This window comes from Myotis nattereri, assembly GCF_964212035.1.
Source record: "Myotis nattereri genome assembly, chromosome: 15".
In the NCBI taxonomy this organism is placed as follows: domain Eukaryota; kingdom Metazoa; phylum Chordata; class Mammalia; order Chiroptera; family Vespertilionidae; genus Myotis; species Myotis nattereri.
Window position 1 is genome coordinate 45,151,437 of NC_138090.1, and position 27,309 is coordinate 45,178,745.

At 43.8% G+C, this 27,309-nt stretch overlaps 1 protein-coding gene and 1 pseudogene across 2 annotated transcripts; both read right to left on the reverse strand.

Moving 5' to 3' along the window:
* Positions 1 to 2,714: 2,714 nt before the first annotated feature.
* LOC308531667 (ADP-ribosylation factor 4-like) lies at positions 2,715 to 3,307 on the reverse strand (the record flags this gene model as incomplete). The annotated part of the gene is made up of 1 exon (XM_081108720.1): positions 2,715 to 3,307. One exon carries the CDS (start codon positions 3,305 to 3,307, stop codon positions 2,765 to 2,767), a length of 543 nt encoding a protein of 180 aa, XP_080964846.1. The 3' UTR covers positions 2,715 to 2,764.
* Positions 3,308 to 25,785: 22,478 nt separating this feature from the next.
* On the reverse strand, positions 25,786 to 26,941 carry LOC308530624 (WW domain-containing oxidoreductase-like; annotated as a pseudogene). Its single transcript has one exon. The product of its transcript is annotated as a WW domain-containing oxidoreductase-like (transcript).
* Positions 26,942 to 27,309: the final 368 nt, after the last annotated feature.

The window sequence follows — 27,309 nt, forward strand, 5'->3', positions numbered from 1 at the left end:
ATGCAGCGGTTTGGGTGTTAAACGAGAGTATTCGTAAAAGTCTCCAGGCAGTTCTCGGCAGGTGGCGAATGGTGGCTTCTCGTGGTCCGTACTTCTTAGTTTTGGGAAGTGCTCGTTTCCCCGGAAACCGGGGGGTGCGATGGGTTTGGAGCTGGAGCTGCGGTGCCCAGGCATTTATTTCCCTGTGATCTCTGTAGGAAGCTGGACTTCCAGCCACTCCTGGCTGGGAAGGAGGCGGCAGTGGGGAAGGCGCTGTACAGCTCTGATTTCTCGGACGGGGATGTTAGAAACAGGGCAGGGCCCCAGAAGGAGTCAGTTAGGCTAAGCCTCCTGTCCCCGCACTGAGACTTCATGACAGTTCGTCTCTCCCAGGAGTGGAGTCTCAAACTAGTCCATCAGGAATCTCCAGATGAGCACTAGGTAGGTCAGCTGCCATGGACCTTTGCCTTCCCCTGAAGGAACGTGGCCGTGCAACGCCCAAGCGGCTGCTTTGTTCTGCTGTAACTTCCTTATTCTTGCTCTAGTCTGCATGTTTATTTTTTTAATCTTTATTTTAAAGATTTGTTGAGAGGATTGCAGATGTCCCTCTTCCGCCCCCCATTGCCCCTCCTTCTACCCAGTTCCCGCCCCAGCCCAGGCCTTCACCACCCTGTTGTCTGTGTCCATAGGGGATGCATATTTGCATATAAGATTTTAGGTTCATCTCTCCCCGTCCCTTCTCCCCCTTCCCTCTGAGATTTCGTCAGTCTGTTCCATGTTTCCATTTTATTCATCAGTTTATTTTGTTCATTAGATTTCTTGTTCGTTTATTTTGATTTTTTGATACAATTGTTGATAGATCTGTATTTATTGCCATTTTATTGTTCATCTTTTTTCTCCTTCTCCTCTTCCCCCTCCCCCTCCTCCTCTACTCCCTCCTCCTTCTCCACCTCCTCTTCTTAAAGAATACCCTTCAACATTTCATGTTATTCTGGTTTGGTGGTGGTGAACTCCTTTTGCTTTTCCTTATCTGTGAAGCTCTTTATCTGACCTTCAATTCTGAATGATAGCTTACTGGATAAAGTAATCTTGGTTGTAGGTTCTTGGCATTCATCACTTTGAATATTTCTTGCCACTCCCTTCTGGCCTGCAAAGTTTCTGTTGAGAAATCAGATGACAGTTGTATGGGCGCTCCCTTTTAGGTAACTGCTTTTCTCTTGATGCTTTTAAGATTCTCTCTTCATCGTTAACCCTTGGCATTTTAATAATTATGATGTGTCTTGGTGTGGGTCTCTTTGGGTTTCTCTTGTTTGGGGTTCTCTGAGCTTCCTGGACTTGTAAGTTTATTTCTTTCACCAGGTAGGGGAAGTTTTCTGTCATTATTTCTTCATATAGGTTTTCAATATCTTGCTCTCTCTTCTTTGGCACCCCCATAATGTGAATATTGGTACACTTGAAGTTGTCCCAGAGGCTCCTTACACTATTTTCATATTTTTGGATTCTTTTTTCTTTTTGCTCTTCTGATGGGGTGATTTTTGCTTTCTCATATTCCAAATCATTAATTTGATTCTGGAATCCTCTATGCTACTATTGAATCCCTGTAAATTCTTTATTTCAGTTAGTGTATGTTTAATTTCTGACTGGTCCTTTTTCTTTTTAATTTTGTTTTATTGCTTAAAGTATTACAAAGAGTAGTACATATGTCTCCTTTTTTCCCCCCTTGACCTTCCTCCGGCCTCCCCTGTGCCCCAGTGCCTTGTTTCCATTGGTTGTGCTTATATGCATGCATACAAGTCCTTCCGTTGATCTCTTATCCCCTGCTCCCCCAACCCTCCCCAGCCTTCCCGCTGCAGTTTGACAGTCTGTTCCATGCTGCTCTGCCTCTGTATCTATTTTTTTAATATTTTATCACTTTATTAGGAATAATTCCAAATGGGTTATGAAGAAAACTTATTCATTTGAGTTTGATGAGTTTTCCAAAAACTCTGAATGAAAATATGTTCACCAATAAACAATAAAACATCAGCAGAACTGTCATATACTGGGCAGAGTCAGGCTGATACCAAAAGCAACATGCAACATAAAAAAGATACAATATAAAGAAAGACAATCTGCTGGGTATTAAAAATCATCTCCATATGAACTGTTTGCTACCAGCATAGAACTAATTAGCTATTGAATCCAAACCACACCAAGGTAAGCTTGGCTGATGGAAGCCAGGAGTCATAACTGGGGGCAGAGAAGGGAGGAGTAATAAATTCCTCAGTGCAAGAGATCTCAGTAGTGTTTTGGAGCATTTCTCTGGCTGGTACAAGCAGTATTAGAAAATCTTTTTGGCAAGGGAGGAAAATAAATACAAATGGAATGTTACATTTTATTTTCAAATCAGCAGACTGTCCCAGGATTGATAAAGGTATCAGTAAAGCAGCAAGGGGATAACTTTAAAACATTATTTTTTTGTGGGCTCAAAAAACATTCAAAGCGGATTTATTTAAAGGTGTCACAATAGCTACGTTCAGACATTTAGGCTTAAGGGAAGTAAAATTAAAAGAGAGCACCCCCCCCCCCAAGTTAAAGATAATTTCTTTAAAACCAAGCATATTGCTAAAGTGCAACATTTATACTTGGTAAACAATAATTGGCAACAAAATAAGTTTAAAGGCTGTAATATTCTGCCCAAACCAGTCCCAGATACTGTTTAATAACCAAGATGCAAACTAATTTTGTTGTAACAAGCCTAGACAAATTCTATCCAACATGTCCTTGATTAGATACCCAGTTTCATTTAACGTTTTAAAAGCTCATTTGACAGCCAGTCAAGTCCCTCATACAGGCCAGTTCCTTGTGTAGCACAAGTGGCTTGAACATACCATGTTCTGTTACGAAGAGACTGAAGAGCTAATTTATCTGTCATTTCACTGATGGCCATAGCATTTGGCAAATCCTGTTTATTTGCAAAAAGCAGTGACACTGCATCTTGAAACTCATCTTTCTGAAGCATTTTTTGCAGCTCTTCAGCTCCTTCCTGAATTCTTTCACGATCATTGCTATCTACCACAAAAATAAGACCCTGGGTGTTCTGGAAGTAATGCCCCCAGAGAGGCCTTATTTTATCTTGACCACCAACATCCCATACTGTGAAACAAATGTTCTTATATTCTACTGTTTCCACATTAAAACCAGTGGTAGGAATTGTGGTGACTATCTCCCCTAACTTCAGTTTATACAGAATGGTCGTCTTGCCAGCAGCATCCAATCCAACCATGAAAATGCGCATCTGCTTCTTGCCGAAGAGGCAGGAGAAGAGGGAGGAGATGATGAGGCCCATGGCGGTAGTTGCACTTGCGATAGGCAGGAGCAGAAGGGGTTCAGAGCTTCCCCCGGCCTTCTCTTTTCACGTTCCCGGCAAGCTGAGCGAGAAGGAGAGGAGCTAACGAAGAAAGAGGGCGGCAGGGGTGGCTCACTAGCCAGTGTGCTGGGCGACGCTCCGGGACCAGAATCAGCGGGGCGTGGACCGCTATATCTATTTTTGTTCATCAGTTTATAATGGTCTTTATTACCCATAAATGAGTGAGATCATGTGGTATTTTTCATTCACTGACTGGCTTATTTCACTTAGCATAATGCTCTCCAGTTCCATCCATGCTGTTGCAAATGGTAAGAATTCCTTCTTTTTTACAGCAGCATAGTATTCCATCGTGTAGATGTACCACGGTTTTCTAATCCGTTCATCTACTGATGGGCACTTAGGCTGTTTCCAGATCTTAGCTATGGTGAATTGTGGTGCTATGAACATAGGGGTGCATATATCCTTTCTGATGGGTGTTTCTGGTTTCTTGGGATATATTCCTAGAAGTGGGATTATTGGGTCAAATGGGAGTTCCATTTTTAACTTTTTGAGGAAACTCCATACTGTCTTCCATAGTGGCTGCACCTGACTGGTCCTTTTTCATGTCTTTAAAATTCTCACTAAGATCCTTGAAATTCTCATTAAGTTCCTTGAAAGTCTAAGTCCCTTGAACCTCTCATTAAGATCCTTGAGCAAACTTATAACCGTTGTTTTGAACTCTACCTAGTAATGTGCTTGTTTCCATTTCATTTTGTTCTTTTTCTGGAGATGTCTTCTGTTCTTTCATCTGTCACGTGTTTCTTTGTCCCACATTTTGGCAGCTTCCATGTGTTTGTTTCTATGTATTAGGTTGAGTTGCTGTGTCTCCTGGAATTGGTAGATTGGCCATGTGTAGTAGGTGTCCTGTAGGGCCCAGTGGCTCAGCCTCCCCAGACACCTGAGCTGGGCCCTCTAGGTGTGCCCCTGTGTGAGCCGTGTGCACAGTCTTATTGTAGTTGAGCCTTGATTGCGAGGAGTTGACCTCCAGGCCAGTTGACTGTGAGGACCAGCTGCGACTACAGTGGAAGAGCCACTGTGCAAGAGACACCCTTATGGAGCAGGACATGCTTCAGTGGGGCTTTGGTGCTCACAGAGTCTACTCCTTGAAGTGTGTGGCTTGTGATGTATAGAGTTGTAATCTGGTCTAGTCTGAAGCTGTCCACCAGGTACATTGGCCTTCGGGCCTTCTGGGACTGCAAAGTCTGCCACTGCTTGGGGCCACCCGTCAGGAGCTACAGAAGGATTTGCAGATGGCTGCTGTTTGCTATTTGTATTGGGCTTGGAGGTGCCCAGGCTAGGCCAAGCTGTGAAGCAAGGCAGGCTAGTGCGAGTGCCAAGTCTTGGATATCTTATTGATAGACTAGAGGCCCGATGCACAAAATTTGTGCAAGGGGCTGAGCCCCTGATGCCGCAGTGGCTGACTCTACCTCGGCCCCTGCCCACTGCCATGGCTGCCTCTGCCTTAGCACTCCCCCCGCCCCTCCACCACCATCACGGCTTCATTCAGAAGGTCGTCTGGAAGGACGTCCAGAAGGACGTCTGGTCTAATTAGCATATTATGTTTTTATTATTAAAGATATGGGGCATGTTGACACCAGCTGCTCCTTGTTTGAGAGATTTTAGGAAAGTCTAAAGCCTGAACCAGGACAGGACATTCAGACGGAAAAGCCACTGCAAACAACTTGGGTGGGGCTGCAAGTTGGATGGGGCAGGTTTCTCAGGGAATCATCCGGGTGGAGTGAACAGTGTGAGCCTCACTGATGGAAACTCAGATATGGCTGCCAGTCAGCTCTGGAATGGGGGAGGTCCCAGCACAGGAACGATGACCCCTGCAAGCACCCTTGTCTGGGGAAAAGCCGCCCCTGTGTTCCTGCCCCAATGCCAGACAATCCAGTTCCTCCCATATGTCCCTGATTCCCCCAATGCTGCTGTCCAGCGCTGGAGCTCAGAGGGAGCGGGACTGTGTAACTCCTGTGCTAGCCCTTTAAGAGGAAATGCCTGGTTCTCCAGCAGCCTCCATATCACTCAGTCCCAATCCTGGGTGGTTTTTACACCCCAAAGATACAGAGACTTCTCTTTCTAGCCCTGGAACCCTGGGTGGGGGTCTGGTGTGGGGCTGGGACCCCTCGCTCCTCGCGGGAGACCTCCACAGCCAATATATCTATCCCTCCCGAGTTAAAAAAAACAACCACACATGTGTCGGACCAGCCTGTTTTGTGTCTCCACCTCTCTGACCAGTCTCGATGCACTTTCTTCTTTACTTTTCTAGTCATAGGACTTCCAGGCAGCCAGATTTCAGGGGGTTCTGAATGATGGTTAGTCTGTATTTTAGTTGTAACTTTGAAGTGGTTGTGGGAGGATGTGAGTACCGGCATTTACCTACACCACCATCTTCGTTCTCTCTGCTATGCTATCTAATAAAGAGGGAATATGCAAGTTGACCATTACCCTGTCACAAAGATGGCGGTGCCCATAGCCACAAGATGGTGATGCCCCACCAGAGCCCCCCAGTCATTAGGGCTGGCCCAAGGTGCAGGCAAGCCTCGGGGGTCGGCTGCCAAGCCTCCCAAGGCCGCCGGAGGCTCAGGTAACCAGGGCCGGCCGAGGCTTGCGCAGCAGCAGAGGTGTGATGGGGGCGTCGCCTTCCCCTGATAGCCGGGTCGCCTCCCGCCCCTCAGGGCGCCCAGACTGTGAGAGGGGGCAGGCCGGCTGAGTTTTCATGCACAGGCCCTCTAGTTCCCATATATAGTTAATCCTCATTCTCATATCTCAGACCAACCACTAGCTTACTTCCTGTCTCTGTATTTTTCAACCTTTTATTTAAATGGGATAATACAATATGTGGTCTTTTGAGACTGGCTCTTTAACTTATAATGTTTCAAGATCGTGTTGTAGTATATATCATAATTCCATTCCTTTTTATTGCCCGTGAATATTTTATTGTGGATATACCACCCTTTCCCTATCCATTCACCCACATAGGTGTACATTTAGTTGTTTCCTGTTTGGGGTTCTTATGAATAACAGTTTTATAAACACTTAGGTGTAAGTTTTTGTGTGGAGATATGTTTTCATTTCTCTTTGATAGATACCTAGAAGTGGAATTGCTTGGTGATTGGTAACTTTAGGAATAACTTTTTAAGAAACTGCCAAAACTGTTTTCCACAAATCTTGTCCAGAATCTTGTGTTTCTTATCAGATACTAGAAACCAATTTGTTGTTGTTTTAGAAAACAGTTGTCTGTGGTCATTTAAAAATTATTGCTAAAGTTTCACATTGTTAGGGAAGACAATGAGGCAGAGTCAACAGATTTTTCAGAAGTCATGAGTGACCTTCACAGAACAGAACAATCACTTCAGAAGTACAGGTACCATACAATGTCTTTTGGTAGTGATCACATTATAGACCAATTTCATATTATAAAATACCATCTTTTTTACTATAGCTATAAAAATAAGAAGTCCTTTTAGTATTTAAAGTGCTTTCCAGCTCTGAAGAGTTCAATTAATTTGGAGCTAATATTCTCTCAGTTGTACATATGACACAATTGAGGAAAAGAGATGTTACTAATTTGCCCAAGACAACCCATCTCCGTGAGGTGCTGAATTAGGATTTGAACCCATATATTGCTGCTCCAGAGATGATCCTTGCTCTGGACATTCTATTGTCTCAATTTGTATCATACCAGAATCTGATTTGTGACCTTGGGTACCACAAGGCAGTGTTGGAGATGGTGCCAGTGTGTGTGTGGTGCAGGAATGGAGGCCCTGCTGAGATCTCGCCAAGCTGTGTACAGCAGCAGCCATCTCAAGAAAGGGGGTCCTTGGCTAATTCACAGGAAGTATTCAGGGAGGTGAGCAACATCCCAGTCACCCTTTCATGCCCTTTTTCTGTCTTTTCAGACACTCCCAGGCACAGTTCTGCCTGCCAGGACTCTCCATATCTCAGCCAGGACCTACATTTGCAGAAGTAAGAAGACAAGAATGACCACACTTAAGGTGCGTATGGTTCACTTTTTTACTGTTAAAAATTCCAGCTCACTACTCAGAAGATGACGTGCTTTCCCCTTTCCTGGAGGACTCAAGGAGAACACCAGGCATTTAAAGACCTGTTTACTTTGTACTTGCTTTTAGTGTTGGTTTTATTTTGTCATTTCATTTTACTTCAAAAATATGTGGACAAATTAATAGAAATAACCACAAGTTCTCCAACTTTATTACTTCACTGCTGGCACATTAACTATTATTTTCTTATATTCTCTTCCTCGTGTATTCATAGCTTAGTTAATATTCACAATTACATCTAATATTAAATAGGGCTTTTTCATTTAATGTCACATTTACTTTTTATGATTATGTAGTATTTCTATTATTGACACACTTTTTAATTTTTAACTTCTTAGCACTCATAGACATTAAGGGGATTTAGGAGTTTTGTTTTAAGTAACATTTGCAGTGACAATTTTCCTACCTGCAACTTTTTTCTCCAAAAAAAAATCAGTTCTCCAAATAACATGTCTATGTTTTGTCCTCAACATACTAGGAGCTTAATGTTGAAAACATGCATTGATACAGGCCCCATTGGAATTTTATAGGTAGGATATGCAAATCCGGCATAGCACCATAGGCACAAATATTGTTGGAGATTTTCACACAGGAGGAGCTAGATTCTGTCTTTCCTATGTCCGCGTCAGATCCTACATGTCTTTTACTTACTCATCTACTCTTTTTAAAATATATTTTTATTGATTTCAGAGAGGAAGGGAGAGGGAGAGAGAAAAATCAATGATGAGTGAAAATCAATCACTGGTTGTCTGCCTCTTGCATGCCCCCTATGGGAGATCAAGCCTGCATCTTGGGCATATGCCCAGGGAATGGAACAGTGACCTTCTGGTTCATAGGTCGCTGCTCAACTGTTGGGGTCTAGCCCTAGCAGGTCGAGGGGTTCCCAAAGGTGTGGATGGAGTCAGTGAAGAATGATTGACAGAGACAGCGTTTAGTTGATCAGTATAGTACAGCCGTGGGCAAACTACGGCCTGCGGGCCAGATACGGCCCGTTTGAAATGAATAAAACTAAAAAAAAAAAAAAAAAGACCGTACCCTTTTATATAATGATGTTTACTTTGAATTTACATTAGTTCACACAAACACTCCATCCATGCTTTTGTTCCGGCCCTCCGGTCCAGTTTAAGAATCCATTGTGACCCTCGAGTCAAAAAGTTTGCCCACCCCTGGTATAGTGGGTTCTCTCTTTTTTCTCCTGTTACATCTGTATTTATACCATTTGATCCTATAAGCACGCCTCTGTAGTCAAATCATGGTATGTTTTGGGTCCTCCCTTGACCTTCTATAGTTCCTTGTTTCGAGTCCATAGTTTCTTATCTGACCTTTGCCAAAAATCCTGTCTCTATCTAGTTCTGTTGATTTTAATCTTGTCTAGGTTAATCTCTGTGTTCAATTATAAGGGCTATTCCAAGGTCACTATTCTACTGCTCTACTGATACAAGGAAGTGACTGAAGGAGATTATCCTACCCAGTAAAGGTTATGTCCTCCCAGTCCCGCTGCTTGCCTTCCCTGGGACTGCCCTGTGTCGGTGGGTCTCCAGGGGTATAGGCTTCGGTGCTTTCCCTGGTGGGCAGACCCCTGGGGATATGGTCCCCACAAGTCCCAAATTTATTGCCAACAGTCTTAGTCCAAATTCTTCATAAGTAGTACATGGTATTTCTGTAACACTAGGGGGTTTTACTGATTCATTCCCCTCCACAGTCCCGTCAATCCCCAACATCCCCACCTGGGGAAACAACCTTTCTCAGGGAGGTGGTCCTGGTTAAAACACATAGCACTAAGAGGGGGAGAGCAAACATATGCCATATACGCCAGGTCCCTTGAAACATATGCTGTTCAGATGTTTCTTTCCTGCAGCGACTGTGTCAAGCAGCAAGGGTGGACTGGCTTCCGGCACTCAGTCACTGAGCCACACCAGCTGGGCTACTAATCTACATTTATTCCTGCATGTAATAATTCTTTTTGCAAAGTAATATATAACCTTATGTTTGTGTGTATGTTCTTAAATAATAGACTTTATGTTTTAGGGCAGTTTTGCATTCACATTAAAATCCAGCAGAAGATACACAGATTTCCCTGTACCTCCTGCCTTCACACATGCACAGCCTCATCTATTTTTTTTTTCTGTTAATCCTCATCTGAGGATATTTTTCCATTGGTTATTTTATAAAGAGAGTGGGAGTGAGGGAAGAGGGGAGGGAGAAAGAGAGAGAGAGAGAAAGAGAGATAGAGAGAGAAGCATCGATGTGAGAGAGACATCAATTGGCTGCCTCCCACAAGCGTCGAGATGGGGGCCAGGGAGGGAACCTGCAACCCAGGTACATGCTCTTAACTGGGAATCAAGACCTCAACCCTTCAGTCTGCAGACTGACATCCTAATCACTGAGCCACACTGGCCAGGGCCTCTGCCTTTATAACACCCCCCATCAGATTGGTACATTTGTTAGAATTGATGAACCTGCATTGACACATCATTATCACCAGAATCCAGACTTTACATTAGGGTTCCCTCTTTCTTTTTAAATAATATATTTTTTATTGATTTCAGAGAGGGAGAGAGTGATAGAAACATCAATGATGAGAGAGAATTATTGATTAGCTGTCTCCTGCAAGGCCCCTACTGGGTGTGCCATGACCAGGAATAGAACTGTGACCTCCTGGTTCATAGGTCAATGCTGAGCCTCACCAGTCAGGCTTAGGGTTCACTGTGTACATTCTATTCTGTAGGTTTGGACAAATATATTATGGCAGTGGTTCTCAGCCTTCTGGCCCTTTAAATACAGTTCCTCATGTTGTAACCCAACCATAAAATTATTTTTGTTGCTACTTCATAACTGTAATGTTGCTACTGTTATGAATCGTCATGTAAATATCTGATATGCAGGATGGTCTTAGGCGACCCCTGTGAAAGGGTCGTTTGACCGCCAAAGGGGTTGTGACCCACAGATTGAGAACCGCTATATTATGGCATGTCCCCGCCATTATGCTCTCATACACACTAGTTTCATGTTCTGAAATCCCCTTGTGCTCCACCTCTTTATCCTTCTCTTCCTCCAGCCCCTGGCACCCCCTGATCTTTTTACAGTCTGCGTAATTTTACCTCTTCCAGAATGTCATGTAATTGGAATATCCGTAAATAACCTTTAAACGAGCTTCTTTTACTTAGTAATATGCATTAAATTTACCTCCATGTCTTTTTGTAGTTTAATAGCTCATTTCTTTTTAGCACTAAATTATACTGTGGTCTGGATGTACCACAGTTTATCCATTCACCACCTGAAGGATATCTTAGTTGCCTCTAGTTATAACCTAAGGTATAACCGTGGTTAAAGATGTCCTCTCTTGCCCTGGATGGTGTGGCTTAGTTGATTGAGGATGGTCCTGGGCACCAAAAGGTTACTGGTTCGATTCCTGGTCAGGCCACATGCCCAAGTTGCTGGCTCCATACCAGTAGGGGGCATGCAGGAGGTAGCTGATCAATGTTTCGCTCTCACATGGATGTTTCTCTTTCTCCCTGTCCCCTCCTCTCTCTTTAAAAATGAATAAAAAAATATATATATTTTTAAAAGACATTTATTAAAGCTAGGGACATTGAAACAAAGGAAGGGCTGGGGAAATGAGTGTAGGCTGGTCTGCTTTGGCTCACTAAGAAGTCAGAGAAAGGGGGCCAGAGGCCAGGCTCAGGGGGTTTGCCTGGGAGGAACTGCCACTGCCCATTGCTGCCCTGGCTGCAAGCCTCATGTGGTCCCTTAGAGTTTAGGAGATATACACCTTTCTCCAGACTCCAGCAGCCAAGGCCTGTGGAGAGGGGCTGCCTCCTGGGCCAGAGGTGAGAGGCCGAACCTGGACTCCATTGTGAGCCTCATGGCAGCCTGGTGCACGTGGGCCTGCAGCCCCCTCACTTTCCCCATGTCTCGGGTTGACACCCACAATGGTCCGGAGCTGTGGGACGCACGAGACGGGCCTGCAGGAAGATGCCAGGGTGGAAACTGGACCCCAGGCAGCTGGGTTCCGAGAGCCTCCCTGCAGCGGCTGCGCCTGAATAAAAATATTTTTTAAAAATGTCTAGTCTTGCCCTGGCCAGATAGCTCAGTTGGTTGGAGTGTTTTGCCAATAAACCAAGGTTGTGAGTTCGATCTCTGGCCAGGGCACATACAAGAAGCAACCAGTGGAACAACAAATTGATGTTTCTCTCTCAAATCAATAAAAAAGAAAAAGTCCAGTCTTGCTGGATATGCCATGCACTTACTCCTTTGAGCTACTGGATAAGGAAGTTCTTGATTCCATGTTTCACTTAAATAGGAAGAAACTGAGAAACCTGCTTAAGTTCACACAGGAAACCAAGCCAGGGTCAAGGAATACTAGCCATTCTGTTGAAAGAACACATAAGCAGATGGCATCTGCTCGGTGCTGGTTGAGATTACATGTGTTCGGTGTTGTAGGAGGAAGTGACGTTCCAGGACGTGGCTGTGGTCTTCACGGAGGAGGAGCTGGGGCTGCTGGACCCGTCCCAGAGGAAGCTGTACCGAGACGTGATGCTGGAGAACTTCCGGAACCTGGTCTCAGTGGGTGAGGACAGGCGCTCTGTGACTGCATGTCAGCTCCCGGGAGTAGCTTTGTATCCTTGGGTATTCAAGGCTTTGGAGCCCTTGTAATGGTTCCCTGAGTTTGGGGGTCTGACTTTCCTAATATACAGTGGACACAGAGAGCGAATTATTTTGTTTTTATCAACGGGCAAGTTTGTGTTTTGTTAAGGAATTGTAAATGCACAGTATACCGCTCTGCCTTATCAATTTTTGGCTCTATCATGAGTTATAAAACCAATTGAGACCTACTCTCAATTTTTTTTTAATCCTCATCCAAGGATATGTTTTTATTGATTTTTAGAGAGAAAGAGAAACATGGATCGGTTGCTTCCCACACGCACCCCAACCTGGGATTGAACCCAAAACCTAGGTATGTGCCCTGACCGGGACTCGAGCCTGCAACCTTTTGGTGTACAGGACGATGCTCCAACCAACTGAGCCATCGAACCAGGGCCCTACTCTCAGTTTTTAAGGAAATAGAATTAATTAGATTACTGATCCTCTCACACTCTTCCAATATATTCAAGGAGGAAGTATTGCCTAACTCATTCTGCATATGTGTATGGGTCTTTTAAAAATTTTATTCTGTCAGTATGTTTATTAAAGCTGGGGACTGAAACAAAAGAATGGCTTAGGGTAAAAGAAGCAGCAGGAGAGCCTAGGCCAGTGATGGCGAACCTTTTGAGCTCGGCGTGTCAGCATTTTAAAAAACCCTAACTTAACTCTGGTGCTGTGTCACATAGAGAAATTTTTTGATATTTGCAACCATAGTAAAACAAAGATTTATATTTTTAATATTTATTTTATATATTTAAATGCCATTTAACAAAAAAAATCAACCAAAAAAATGAGTGTCATAGGTTCGCCATCACTAGCCTAGGCAGTGCTCTGCTTTGGCTCTGGAACAGAGCCCTGGTGGGGCTGCTGTTAGCTCACTGAAAAGTCAGAGGAAAGGGGGCCTTGGAGACAAGGTCAGGGGGTGAGCCCCGGATGAGCTGCTGCTGTCTGTTGTGCCCCTGGTTGCAAGTCTTTTTTTTTTTAATTAAATCTTTATTGTTCAGATTATTACAGTTGTTCCTCTTTTTTCCCCCGATCCACCCGGTTCCCAACCCACCCTCCACCCTCACCGCCCCCCCTACTGTCCTCATCCATAGGTGCACGATTTTTGTCCAGTCTCTTCCCGCATCCCCCACACCCCTTCCCCCGCAAGAATAGACAGTCCACTCCCTTTCTATGCCCCTGATTCTATTATAATCACCAGTTTATTCTGTTCATCAGATTATTTATTCACTTGATTTTTAGATTCACTTGTTGATAGATGTGTATTTGTTGTTCATAATTTGTATCTTTACCTTTTTCTTCTTCTTCCTCTTCTTAAAGGATACCTTTCAGCATTTCATATAATACTGGTTTGGTGGTGATGAACTCCTTTAGCTTTTCCTTATCTGTGAAGCTCTTTATCTGACCTTCAATTCTGAATGATAGCTTTCCTGGATAAAGTAATCTTGGTTGTAGGTTCTTGGCATTCATCACTTTGAATATTTTTTTGCCACTCCCTTCTGGCCTGCAAAGTTTCTGTTGAGAAATCAGCTGACAGTCATATGGGTACTCCCTTGTAGGTAACTGACTTTCTTTCTCTTGCTGCTTTTAAGATTCTCTCTTTGTCTTTTGCTCTTGGCATTTTAATGATGATGTGTCTTGGTGTGGTCCTCTTTGGATTCCTTTTGTTTGGGGTTCTCTGCGCTTCCTGGACTTGTAAGTCTATTTCTTTCACCAGGTAGGGGAAGTTTTCTGTCATTATTTCTTCAAATAGGTTTTCAATATCTTGCTCTCTCTCATCTTCTGGCACTCCTATAATTCGGATGTTGGTACGCTTGAAGCTGTCCCAGAGGCTCCTTACACTATCTTCGTATTTTTGGATTCTTTTTTCATTTTGCTTTTCCGGTTGGGTGTTTTTTGCTTCTTCGTATTTCAAATCTTTGACTTGATTCTTGCGCTCCTCTAGCCTGCAGTTGGAACTCTGCATAATATCCTTTATTTCAGTGTATGCTTAATTTCTAGTTGGTCCTTTTTCATAACCTTGAGGGTCTCACTAGATTTCTTGAGGGTCTCACTACATTTATCGGCGGTCTCACCAGACTTTTTGAGGGTCTTACTAAATTTATCGGCGGTTTCTAGAAAGTTCTTGAAAAACCTTATAAGTTTGGTTTTGAACTCTATATCCAGTAGTTTGTTTTCCTCCATTTCTGTCATTTGTGTCCTGTTTCTTTGTCTCTGCATTTTTTATGCTTCCCTGTGTTGATAGAGTGGCTTTCTGTGCTAGGTGTCCTATAGGGCCCAGTGGCTCAGCCTCCCCAATTACCTGAGATGGACACTCTTGGTGCACCCCCTTGTGGGCTTTGTGCACAGTCTTGTTGTAGTTAAGCCTTGCTTGTTGTAGGTATCACTGGGAGGAATTGACCTCCAGGCCAATTGGCTGTGAGAATCAGTTGTGTCTGCATTGGGAGAACTTCTGTGCTGGAGTCGCCTTTCCGGGGCAAGACTTGCTTCAGTGGGGCTTTGGTGCTCACTGAGTCTGCCCCCTGAGTGTGTCCTTTATGGATCCGAGGAGCTGCAATGTGGATGGTCCCACTCTGACCACCGGGCACACTGGCTCCTGGATCTCTAAGGAGGTGCTAATTTAGCCTCTACCTGAGGCTACCCAGCAGGAGCTCAGCTGTGAAGCAATGCAAGTTGCCCTGGGGCCTTGGGCCAGCTGCAAGTTTGTTCGGTAATTTTCAGATTGCAAAGGGCCAGGCCTTCCATATGCAAAAGCCGGCACACAGCTTGGGCGGGGTGGGGGTCCTAGGGGATCAACAGGGTGGAGCATGCAGCTATGGCTGCTCTCAGAGGCCCCACTTCTCAGTGTCCCGGCAATCGCTGCAAGCACCTCCGAGAGAACGCTGCCTTCGAGTTCCAACCAATGCCAGACAGTCCAGTTCCTCCCGTATGAGTCTGGGTCCCCAGAGACTTGCCTGGAACTGGAGCTCAGAGCTTGAGACTCCCTACTGATTGAAAAAGACAACCATGTCCTCAGCCACCAGCCCTCTCCGCGTGTGCCTCTGTACCTCTGTACTTTACTTCCAAACCGCAGCTCCTCTGAGTCTCAGTATGCTTTTCTCTTTCCTTCTAGTTGTAGAATTTCCACTCAGCCAGCCTTCCTGTGGTTCTGGATGATGTCCGTTCCGTCTTTTAGTTGTATTCTTGAAGTGGTTGTGCGAGGCAGCAATCTCCGGTGTTTACCTATGCCGCCATCTTGGTTTCCCCTGTTTGCAAGTCTTATGGGGACCCTTCGGGTTTAGGAGAGAAAAGTAAGGATGCACACCTGGGAGGGAAGAAAGGCATGGGCGTGCTCCAGAGAGAGCCCACTTGTATGGGTCTTGACAAATGGCATTATTGCAAATTGGTCATTTTTTAGAAAATGTTTGAAAAACACTGCTTCTGATTACTGGGAGAGTATGCAGTGGGAACCTAAGTTTCCAGGACAGTTTACCTAGAATGTTTTGGTATTAAGCATGTGACTTTGCATGTTCACTGGGCATCAAACAGTCAAACAAGACATGGTCCACTTAGTAAGCGGAGAAAAATTTTGGATGGTGAATATGGCAATCCAAAGAAAAGGGAATTCAGCCCTGGCTGGTGTGGCTCCATTGGTAGGAGCATTGTCCCATATACTGAAAGGTCACAGGTTCCGTTTTTGGTCAGGGCACATACTTGTGTTTTGGGTTCGATTTCTGGCCCCAGATGGGGCATGTATGGGAGGCAACCAATTGATGTTTCGCTCGCTCTCCCTCTCTTTCTCTTTTCTTCTCTCTCTCTCCCTCCCTCGCTCTCAATGAAATCAATGGAAATGTCATCAGGTGAGGATTAGAATTTTTTTTTTATTCTTTTATCGTTTTCTTTTTTCTTCCAACCACTTAAAGTGGCTCTTGGAGTCTGGAGTCCCCTGTGGTCTGCTCTGGGTCCCCACTCCCTCTCTAAATACATCTCCAGTCCTCTTCCTCTTGTTCCATTTTTCCCACCCACATTGTCCCCCTTACTGTTCCTCAGACCTGCCAAGGATTCTATACATTGCCTGTTGCTGCTGTAACAAATTACTATAAACATAGCAGAGCTAACAAAAAAATTTTATTATATTTTAGATCTTTAGGTGTGAAGTGTGACATGTCTCACTGAGCTAAGTCAAGGTGCCTGCAGGACTGTGTGTCTTTCTGGATGCTCTAGGAGGGACCCTTCCCCTTGGGTTGCTAGTATCTAGGACAGTGATGGCGAACCTATGACACGCGTGTCAGAGGTGACACGCAAACTCATTTTTTGGGTTGATTTTTCTTTGTTAAATGGCATTTAAATATATAAAATAAATATCAAAAATATAAGTCTTTGTTTTACTATGGTTACAAATATCAAAAAATTTCTATATGTGACATGGCACCAGAGTTAAGTTAGGGTTTTTCAAAATGCTGACATGCCGAGCTCAAAAGGTTCACCGTCACTGCTCTAGGACCTTCCCAATTTCTTGGCTCTCGTTCTCCTTCCTCTGTCTTCAAAGCCATCATTGTTGCATTTCTGACCATTCTTCTAGACCAGTGGTTCTCAACCTTCCCAATGCCGCGACCCTTTAATACAGTTCCTCATGTTGTGGTAACCCTCAACCATAAAATTATTTTCGTTGCTACTTCATAACTCTAATTTTGCTACTGTTATGAATCGTAATATAAATATCTGATACACAGGATGTATTTTCATTGTTACAAATTGAACATAATTAAAGCATAGTGATTAATCACAATAATATGTAATTATATATGTGTTTTCCGATGATCTTAGGCGACCCCTGTGAAAGGGTCGTTCGACCCCCAAAGGGGTCGAGACCCATAGGTTGAGAACTGCTGTTCTAGACTCTTACTTTACCACTCTTCTCACTGTCTCCCGCCTCTCGGGCCCCTTCTGAGTACATTGGTCCCTCGGGGATAATCCCGGGTGCTCTTCCCATTTTTATGGTTAGCAACCTTAATTGCATCTGCAACCCCATTATCTACTGTGTAAATAACATGTTCATATGCTCTGGGGATTGGACGTGGACATCTTCCAGGAACATTGCTTTTCCTTCAGGTCCTGTACTTCCTTCTGCCTGGAATGCTCTTTCACCCCAAATACTACTGGCCCTTTCTTTTTTCTTTCGTTGCCTAATCAGTTTCAATATCATGACACAGGCCTTCTGACCACACTATTTAAAATACAATTCTGTTGCCCAACTGGCATGGCTCAGTGGTTGAGTATTGACGTATGAACCAGGAGGTCATGGTTTGATTCCTGGTCAGGGCGCATGCCCTGGTGGCAGGCTCCATACCCAGTGTGGGGTGTGCAGGAGGCAGCTGATCAATGATTCTTTCCCGATCAATGATTCTCTCTCATCATGGATGTTTCTATCTCTCTCTCCCTCTCCCTTCCTCTCTGAAATCAATAAAAATATACATTTAAAAATAAAATACAATTCTATCTTTACTTACCTGATAGTGTCTCTCATATGTTTTTGTTTATCACTTCTCTCTCCCCAGTGGAATATAATCTACAGGAGGAGAATTATCATTATTTTGTTTATTGCTGTATCCTCAGTGCCTAGAATATTCCAGGACATGGCAGATACCTGTAAATATTTATTGACTTAATGAATGAATTATTGGATAGGCAAGCCTTACTGTCTTTCCTGCTGGTGGTGATGTGATAGTTTCTATTCTGTTTATTTTCCTAAATGCTTATTACAAAATTTGACATTTATTTCATAGTTCGTTGAAGGCCTTTGTTTTTTTTAAAATATATTTTTATTGATTTCATAGAGGAAGGGAGAGTAAGAGAAAGATAGAAACATCAATGATGAGAGAGAATCATTGATCGGCTGCCTCCTGCACGCCCCTCACTGGGGATCGAGCCCGCCACCCGGGCATGTGACCTGACTGGGAATCGAACTGTGACCTCCTGGTTCATAGGTCGCTGCTCAACCACTGAGCATGCTGGCTGGGCTAGGCCTGTGATTTCTGATTTGAAAAATTGATGTGAAAGGCCAGTTTATCTACAGACAAAGAGTTCCCACACTGTTTTCAAACAGACAGTCCAGAACCCGCATAAGAAACTGTTGCATAGACCCCCATGTTTCCTTTTCACCCCGTCACTCCATGACTCATGGAGACAGCTAATAAGTGATACATTCAACAGAGCAAATTAAAGATATTGAGTATATTTTTTTTGTCTCCAGATGACAGCCCATATAATTTCTACTTACTTAGATGCCCTTAGCGTCACTGTGTGTTTGTGTGTGTGCACTTGACCCACATCCCAGGGAAACTTCTAAGCATTGTGATTGTGACTGCACTGTGGAACATGCCTTCCCTGTGGCTTTCCTTGGGCCTGGCATAGGGGGCACATTCATTTCCAGGAGTAAAACTTTCTTTAGTGAGGATTCTGGTGTTTTCTCCTGGACCGTTCCCCCACAAATGGGAAAAACATAATCTGCATTCCCTGAGCTCTCAGACAACAACCAGCTTGCAGGCTGCCTTTCCTTTGCACGATTTGCCCGTCTGCAGCCTGTTTGCTTCTTACAAAGTCAACATCCATGTCACTGTCACCAGGTTTCTCTTCCATGTGCAAGAAGGGGAAGAATGAGGATAAAAGTAACACCAGTCACACATCTGAACGTTGTCTATTCTGATCCATTTTGGACAAAATTATGGTGTATATTTCTGTGGCTTTATTTTCTACAAATTTCGCCATTAAACAAATGCTACAGAATAATGATTGCACAGGATTTCCCTTTATTTTTATAGAGACATATTGTTTCATTTTCAGCTGGTGAACGATCTGACCTGGAAAGTATTAAGAAACTGCCCACTCAAAATTGTCACATCCTCAGAGAGACTTCTGTGTCCTCCCTGCAAAACTATTTTAAAGTGACAATTTATGAAGTTTAACCATAAACTGTAGTACCTATTAAGAGGTACACACTTAACTTAGCAGTATTTTTCCAAGGCACTTACATTGGAACTTATCTTTCTATTTGAGTAATTTGTTTAATTAAGGACTTGGTAAGTTCCTGAACCAAGTTTTCAATTTTTGGTACAACAAGCCATCCTAAGAAATGCATCTCTCAGTGTAACCAAAGGAAATACTATACATATGTGTCGATTTATATGTATGACTTTGCAAGATAATATGTGCAATGAGCTCATTCCTGCTGGTGACGATGCTCTGATAGTTTCTATCCTGATTCTTTATTCCAAATATTTATTGCATGTGTTTTGTTTGTTTTGTGTGTGCTTTTTTAATTGATTTCAGAGAGGGAGAGAGATAGAAACATCAGTGATGAGAGAGAATCATTGATTGGCTGCCTCCTACTGGAGATTGAGCCCAAAACCCCGGCATGTGCCCTTGACCGAAATCAAACCCGGGACCCTTCAGTCCATAGGCTGACTCTCTATCCACTGAGCAAAACCAGCTAGGACTATTGCACGTGTTAAAATTTGTTTTACAGCTAACTAACAGGCTGCTGTTTTCAATCTAAAAACTGATGTGAACACCCAATTTCTCTCTATCCAAAGTTTTTCCACACTCTGTTTTGAAAGAGATAGTCCAGAAGCCTCAGAAGAAACCATTACATAGGCCTTTGTGTGGTGTTTTCACCCTTTAATTTTCTCATCACCCTTTCTCTATTCCTGTTGGTAGACTTGGCTTCACAGCAAAACTCGTTTCTTTTATCAGATATCTTAACTAAGTTCTGTGTGTACCAACACAGAACAATAAGATGAACTACACATATTATGTAGAATTTACGTTGCATATATAGATACAAACAGCTCTAGGTTTTTTACATGCAGGATTGTAAAGAGTTTAGCCAACTACAAAGTTTAGAGGGACAGTTTACACTCTTCCTCCTGCACTTGACACCAACTGCAAGTTTGGGGGGTGGGGGTCCCCAAACTGCCTTCACTTTGAATGAGTCTCTAGTCTAGATGGCCTAATAGAACTCGCTGAATTCTGTTATACTCATAGTTAGTGCTTTTAAAGGGAAGGATTCACCTTACAATTAAGTAGGAGAAAAGGAGTCTAGAGAAGAGCCAGACACAGAGCTTCCACTGTCCTCTCTGTGTGGATCAAGGACGTGTTTCTGTGTTACTTTCCAACATAAAGGTGTGAAATTACACAGGGTATTGCCAATCAGGGAAGCTCCCCTAAGCCTCAGTATAATGGGGTTCCCTCACATGGCCAGCATACCTTGAATAGTTTTATGAGGTTATTGTCTTTTGATTCACACCACCAGGTAACTGAAAGCTTTATCCACAATCACAATCTGGTCCTTCTGGTGTCGTTAGTCTCATTCCAAAATCATATTGTTGTACCAGCCAGTGTGACTCCAGACCCTCATGTCTTTCCAGACATGACATTTTAAATGCTTAGAGCTTATCTCTCAGATGTGGAGGGCAAACGCCAGATCCCTTTTTGGGTAAGATATCTAATGTAAGGATGTGTAACGTAAATCCAAATATACAAAGTATTGATTATGTTACTGCTTTTCTTTAAAATTTGATTCATACTTCATTGTGTATATATTTGCTTCATAATTTACTATCGAAGACTTTACATTGATTATAAAATTCAATGGAAACAGTAACTGATTAACGTATCATTACTATATTTGCTATGAAGTCTTTGATTTCTAAGTTGTACCTCACATAGGAGACTTGGTGTGGTTCTAGATTTATTTCATTGATGCTTAGTGGAAAAGAGCCTGCTGGACTTCTTGGTTTCTGTAAACCAGATACCATGACACATATCCAAAGGACATAGCGAATAGTCCCTGGATTTATTGAAGTCTCACGCTCTGTCCTAAATGTGAATTCTTTTTTTCTTTCTTTCTTTGTTTTTAAATATATTTTATTGATTTTTTACAGAGAGGAAGGGAGAGGGAGAGAGAGTTAGAAACATCGATAAGAGAGAAACATCGATTCAGCTGCTTCTTGCACACTCCCTACTGGGGAGGTGCCCGTAACCAAGGTAAATGCACTTGACCGGAATCGAACCGGGACCCTTCAGTTCGCAGGCCAACGCTCTATCCACTGAGCCAAACCAGTTAGGCCTAAATGTGAATTCTTAAAGACACTGAACAAAGTCTTCATTTATCCACATCTTTAAATTCTCTCTTCTTATAGGAGGCAAGATTCAATATGAGATGGAGACTCTTACAGAACTAGAACCACATGAAGAACTTTCCTGTTGGCAAATATGGCACCAAATTGCAAGTGACCTAATCAGGAGTCAAGACTCCATGATCAAGAGTTCTCAGTTCCCTAAACACGATGATTCAATCAGCCAGGTTGGGGCAGGACTATCTATAACTCACACAGGCCAGAAACCGTACTGGGGAAATGAATGTAACAGATTCTTTTATGATATCTTCAACTTTGATCTTCATCAACAGATACACTCAGGAGAGAAGTCGCATACATGTGGTGAGTGTGGAAAAAGCTTCTTCTTTAGCTCAGGGCTCCGTATTCATCAGAGAGTTCACTTGGGAGAGAAATGCTATAAGTGTGATAAGTGTGGTAAGGAATTCAGTCAGAGCTCACGTCTGCAAACCCATCAGCGAGTCCACACGGTAGACAAACCATTTAAATGTGAGCAGTGTGGGAAAGGATTCAGTCGTAGGGCAACCCTTAGTGACCACTGCAAATTACACTCAGGAGAGAAACCGTATAAGTGTGAGGAATGTGGGAGGACCTTCCTTCGTGCTTACCATCTTTACAACCATCAGAGAGTCCACACGGGGGAGAAGCCGTTCAAATGCGATATATGTGGGAAGAAATTCCGTCGTAGGTCAGCACTTAATAGTCACTGTGTGATCCACACGGGAGAGAAACCGTACAAATGTGAAGAGTGCGGGAAGTGCTTCAGTTGGTGCTCACATCTTTACATCCATAAGAGCATCCACACGGGACAGAAATCATACAAATGTGACAAGTGTGGAAAGAGCTTCTACTCTAAGACAGAACTCTATCGGCATCAGAGGTTTCACACAGAAGAGAAACCCTATAACTGTGCGGAGTGTGGGAAGAGCTACAGGTGGGCCTCCCTTCTTCTGGCCCATCAGCAAGTCCACAGCGGGGAAAAGCCGTTCACGTGTGAGGAGTGTGGGAAGAGCTTTGGTCGGAAAGCCTACCTACAGGCTCACCTAAAAGTCCACACAAGAGAAAAGCCATTCAAGTGTGAGGAGTGTGGGAAGGGCTACAAGACCAGCTTGGATCTGGAGGTGCATCGGAGCATCCACACAGGAGAGAAACCATACACGTGCTGGGTGTGCGGCAAGCACTTAAGTAGGGCCTCACACCTTAAGCTTCATCAGAGAGTCCACACTGGAGAGAAGCCGTACAAATGTGACGCGTGTGGCAAACTTTTCACTCAGTTTTCACATCTACAGTCTCATCAGAAAGTTCACACAAAGGAGAAGCCTTACAAGTGCGAGGTATGCGGTAAGCGCTTCAAGTCAAGGTCATACTTTAAACTTCATTGCAGAAGCCATGTCGGTGATAAATTGCATCCATTCTCAGAGGAAGGAAAACCTTTGTTTCATTAAAGTGAATGTCTCAGCCATGGCGCAGCATATCCCAGTGATTCTGAGACTGCACAAGTGCTGCGGTGAGGGCATGAGGGCAGGGAGCGTGTTAACATTGATTAGCACTTCGTATATGTATTCAGTACTCGTTTGTGAAATCAGTCACAGGAAGAAAATATATATAACATTTTTAAATTGCATCTGGAAGAGGAAACCTGCAAAAAACAATTCAGGGAAACAAACATGAGTTGAAATACAGAAGTGCACTGGCTCCTGCAGTGCACTATTTTGGTAGTATCCTGGCAGTTGGCTCCTGGCCTACCCTCTGGCTCTGTTCTGAGGTTGGGTTCTTATTATTTGGGTTTCTGCCTGGTGTTCCGTTAGTATATATAATATACATTCATCTTTTGGTTTTTCTCACAGTGCAGACAGTTTTAACTTTGCAATAACTGGCTACTGCACATATCACAATTGACATTTTCAACAGTGTTAAGGCAAGGGTTCAAAGTAACCCATTAAAAGGGTCAGATTTAGCCCTGACTGGTTTGGCTCAGGGGATAGAGCGTCAGCCTGCGGACTGGTTGGGGCTATGCCAAATTTGAAAGACATTTAGTTTCTCAACTTCCTATATTCTTCCCTTATCCCCATGAAAGAAATACCAGAAAAACTTGTTGGGATTTGGTAATTTCATCAAATGTATTCATTACTGGCACTGGAATGCCATTTACATGCTTTTCTGTTTTGGTAAACACACATCTTTGGAAAACAGATATAACAATGTGTAATTTAGACGTCATAGTTTAAGATTATGAGATTCAAATAATTTTTTAATACCACATCAGTAATGCCACACATTTTTTAGAATGGAATTAAGTGTTCATCAGTAGAAATTTGATTAAGTTATATATTTCCAAAATAACTTGGAGTCGTTAAAGTGATGGCAAGGACATGTAATAACAGAAGAAGAACATACTATGGGCTTTGTGAACTCAGACTGTGGCCTTCATAATAGAATTAAGTTCATAAATCTGTGTATGTGTGTATAAAAGTAAAATGTGGAAGTGATACTGGTAGTAATGATCTTCTCTGGCACGACTGTTTGGTAGTATTTCCATTTTTTAATCCCATTATGTGTTTTAATTTCTCAATGAACATCAGTTTGGTCAAACTGGTAAATTATGTATAATGGAATTTGAAAAATGATTAATATGAATCATTTACAGTATGGATTCCTATTAAGATTGTTCCATGTTATCATATAAGATCAAAATTAAAGAACAGGACTCCATCAGTATTCAAAAATTTTTTTTGGTCTAACCAGTTTGGCTCAGTGGATAGAGCATTGGCCTGCAGACTGAAGGGTCCCAGGTTCGATTCCGGTCAAGGGCATGTACCTTGGTTGCGGGCACATCCCCATTAGTGGGTGTGTAGGAGGCAGTTGATTGATGTTTCTCTCTCATCGATGTTTCTAACTCTCTATCCTTCTCCCTTCCTCTCTGTAAAAAATCAATAAAATATATTAAAAAAAAATTTTTTTTGGTTATTTGAATACACAAATAAGTTAATGCATGTGACACATCTTTAGGCATAAGCCAGGGAGCAGGCAAGTACTGGAGATAGATGTAAAGTGGGGATACACATGTTGGGGAGGTTAAAAATAATTCTTTGAAGAAAAGATGTGCATGGGTAGGGAACATAGCATAATAGTGAGATGCAATTCTGTACTTTTTTTTAATTGATTTTTTTTAAAGAGGGAGAGAGAGAAACATCAATGTGAGAACAGTACATCTATCAGTGGCCTCCTGCACACCCTCTAGGTATCAAGCCCACAACCCTGGCATGTGCCCTGACCGGGAATCGAACCAGCAACTTTTTGGTGCATGAGACAACCCCCAACTAACTGAACCACATCGGCCATTCAGTACTACTTTTTTTTTTTTTTTTTTTTTAATATATTTTTATTGCCCAGCTGGCATTGCTCAGTGGTTAAGCATTGACCTATGATCCAGGAGGTCATGGTTTGATTCCTGGTCAGGGCACATGCCTGAATGAAGAATAAGGGGAGTGACTTTTTATCCCTGAAATTACACTGTAAATTCTTATAGACACAATCCTCCTTTTCCTGGCTGTCAAGGAATTGAGGAAATCCTTGGCAAAGTTTGTTTGTTATAATCTCTAAGGAATTTTTTGCATAGTTTGGCAAGGGAGTCAAAAGACCAATACTTTTGCCCTAACCGGTTTGGCTCAGTGGATAGAGCATCAATCAGCCTGCGGACTGAAGGATCCCGGGTTCGATTCTGGTCAAGGGCAGGTACCTTGGTTGCGGGCACATCCCCAGTGGGGGCGTGCAGGAGGCAGCTGATCGATGTTTATCTCATTGATGTTTCTAACTCTCTATCCTCCTTTCTCTGTAAAAAATCAATAAAATATATTTAAAAAAAAAAAAAAAAAAAGACCAGTCCTTTTGTGACCCACTAGCTCTGTCTATTGCACCCATGTCTCAGTGTCACTCCATGGTGGCTGGCTGGAACAAGGTTCAGAGTTCTCTCTCCAGTAGTTGCCAAGCCCACTTAGACCTGGTCTGGATGAATGAAACAATTATCTCCTGGATCAATGCAGCAAAGAAGGATAAACACTGGCTTTCTCTTACCTGAACAGGAGAAAGCTCCTGGCTGAGGTGTGGCCCATGGTGGGCTGTGGCTGTGGTGGTGGCTGAGTGACACAGGGGGCACCAGACTATTCTAAACAGAATTGCTTGTCCTTCTCCACTGAAACAAGGAACCCACATACCAACTTGAGTATTCACTTTCAAGCAGGTCACCACCAATAAAAATAAAGCAAAATGACCCAAGCCTAAGCCAGCCCCAGAAGAGAGATACTGCCTTTCCTGCTGGAATTTCCTGGTTCCCATTGGTATTTAACATTTTCCCATCTGCTATGACTACTCCTTATTCCCTTTGCTCTGGCAGGTCTGTGTTGGAGGGACATGGAAAGGCCCCTGGGTAAGTTGGAAGGGTCCAGTGTTGGCAGTGATGCCCCTGCACGCACAGGGTGGGTGGGTGTGCCCTTCCTTGCCAGAGCTCCCACTTAGCTGGACTGGCTGCTGAGTCTTTTTTGGATCAGTTGTCTCACTGAGTGCCCCCAGGGCCCAGTACTGGCTTCTCACTCCGAGCTTCTGGAAGGCAGGCAGCGGCAACAGTTGTCGAAATACATGCCTCCTAGGCCCTGAGTTCAGGAACAGCAGCACCATAGAGGGTGGTGGCAGCTCCTTGTTGCGTGGACTCGGTGGAAGGCCTGGCCGCGGTAAACTGCACGGTGTGCACCCACCAGCGGCGACGAAGGGAGGAGTACATCATGTTTCCTGGATGTACTGCCTTCCATGTGACCCCAAGCAGGGAGAGACAGTGACGGAGCTCATTGGAGAATAGAAAGTTGCAGTTTGGACCAGTTGTAAGCCAGCGCGGTCCAGCAGTCATTTGTAGGTGGGGAGAGGTGGCTGAAGTCTAGTTGTCCCGAGGAAACATAATATCTGTAAATCTATGGGACTCTGAGGAGGCCACACTGCCAGGCTGGGGCTGAGCCGCACAAGACATCCTGAAGGGGATGGACAAGGCAGAAGTGCCCCGGCGATTCGCCTGGAAGCTGATCTCCACGCCATCTGTTGTGAGGCTCCAGGGCAGAGCAAGAGCCACTGCGTTGCACACAAGCACATGCGGAAGCACATGGTCGGCCTTGAACACCTGTGCACACTACCAAGCAGATAGGTCCAGGGTGACCGCGGGTACCGGGGCTTTATGCCATTCTCCCAAAATGCAAGACATGGCTTCACTGGCTCTTGTCCTAGTCCTACAGGCCAAGATCACGTGAGCACCTTGAAGGGCAAAAGATGTGGCGATTTCATACCCTATTCCTGAATTAGCTCCAGGAACTACAACCACTTTGTCGGTGAAATCCCCCCTGGGTGCTACCGTCGTATTCTGTCTGGTGATTGGCTTTGTAGGATTATCATTCATAGTAAGTGCCAGTCTAGGGTCCAAACAGTTATTTTATTCACTAGTATATGGTTGACCAAATACAGTGTCCTTCCTCATGGGTTTCTTGTTCCCATCTATAAGACAAATCTGCTATTTGTTTTCTTTTTCCGTTTTTCGGATGTTCCCATTGAGTCTTCTCAGTGTGACCGACATCATAAACCCAGACGTCTTTGGTGGTTCTCTGCTCCAAGCCTAGTGGCAGCTCGTCCTCGCTGCCCCGGTGCAGGTCCGCGAAGCGCAGGGTTGTCATGGCAACAGGGGCGCTGGGTCACGCGCCTCCTCAGACACCGGCTGCTGGGTCTCGCGCCCAGGAAGTCGCTCCTTTCAACCGAGCGGCCGCGCTCCCAAACTCCCTTGATTTCTTGAAGATTGTATCTCTACACTATTCCTGTCATAATTGGACTCATTGCGACTTCAGGAAGCCCTGTGTCTATGTGAGATTTCTTCTGGAAGATTTAGGGAACGTCCACAGGCTCTCAGTGAAAGAGTCCACGTAACTAACCGGGAAGTTGGGATTCTGGGAGTCTCTCCGCTCTGGCATTTTGGGAAGTGTAGTCAAGGAGCTTCCTGTAGTCTCAACACTTTTTCCTACAGCGTGAGCCTGTACGTAAACGTTTT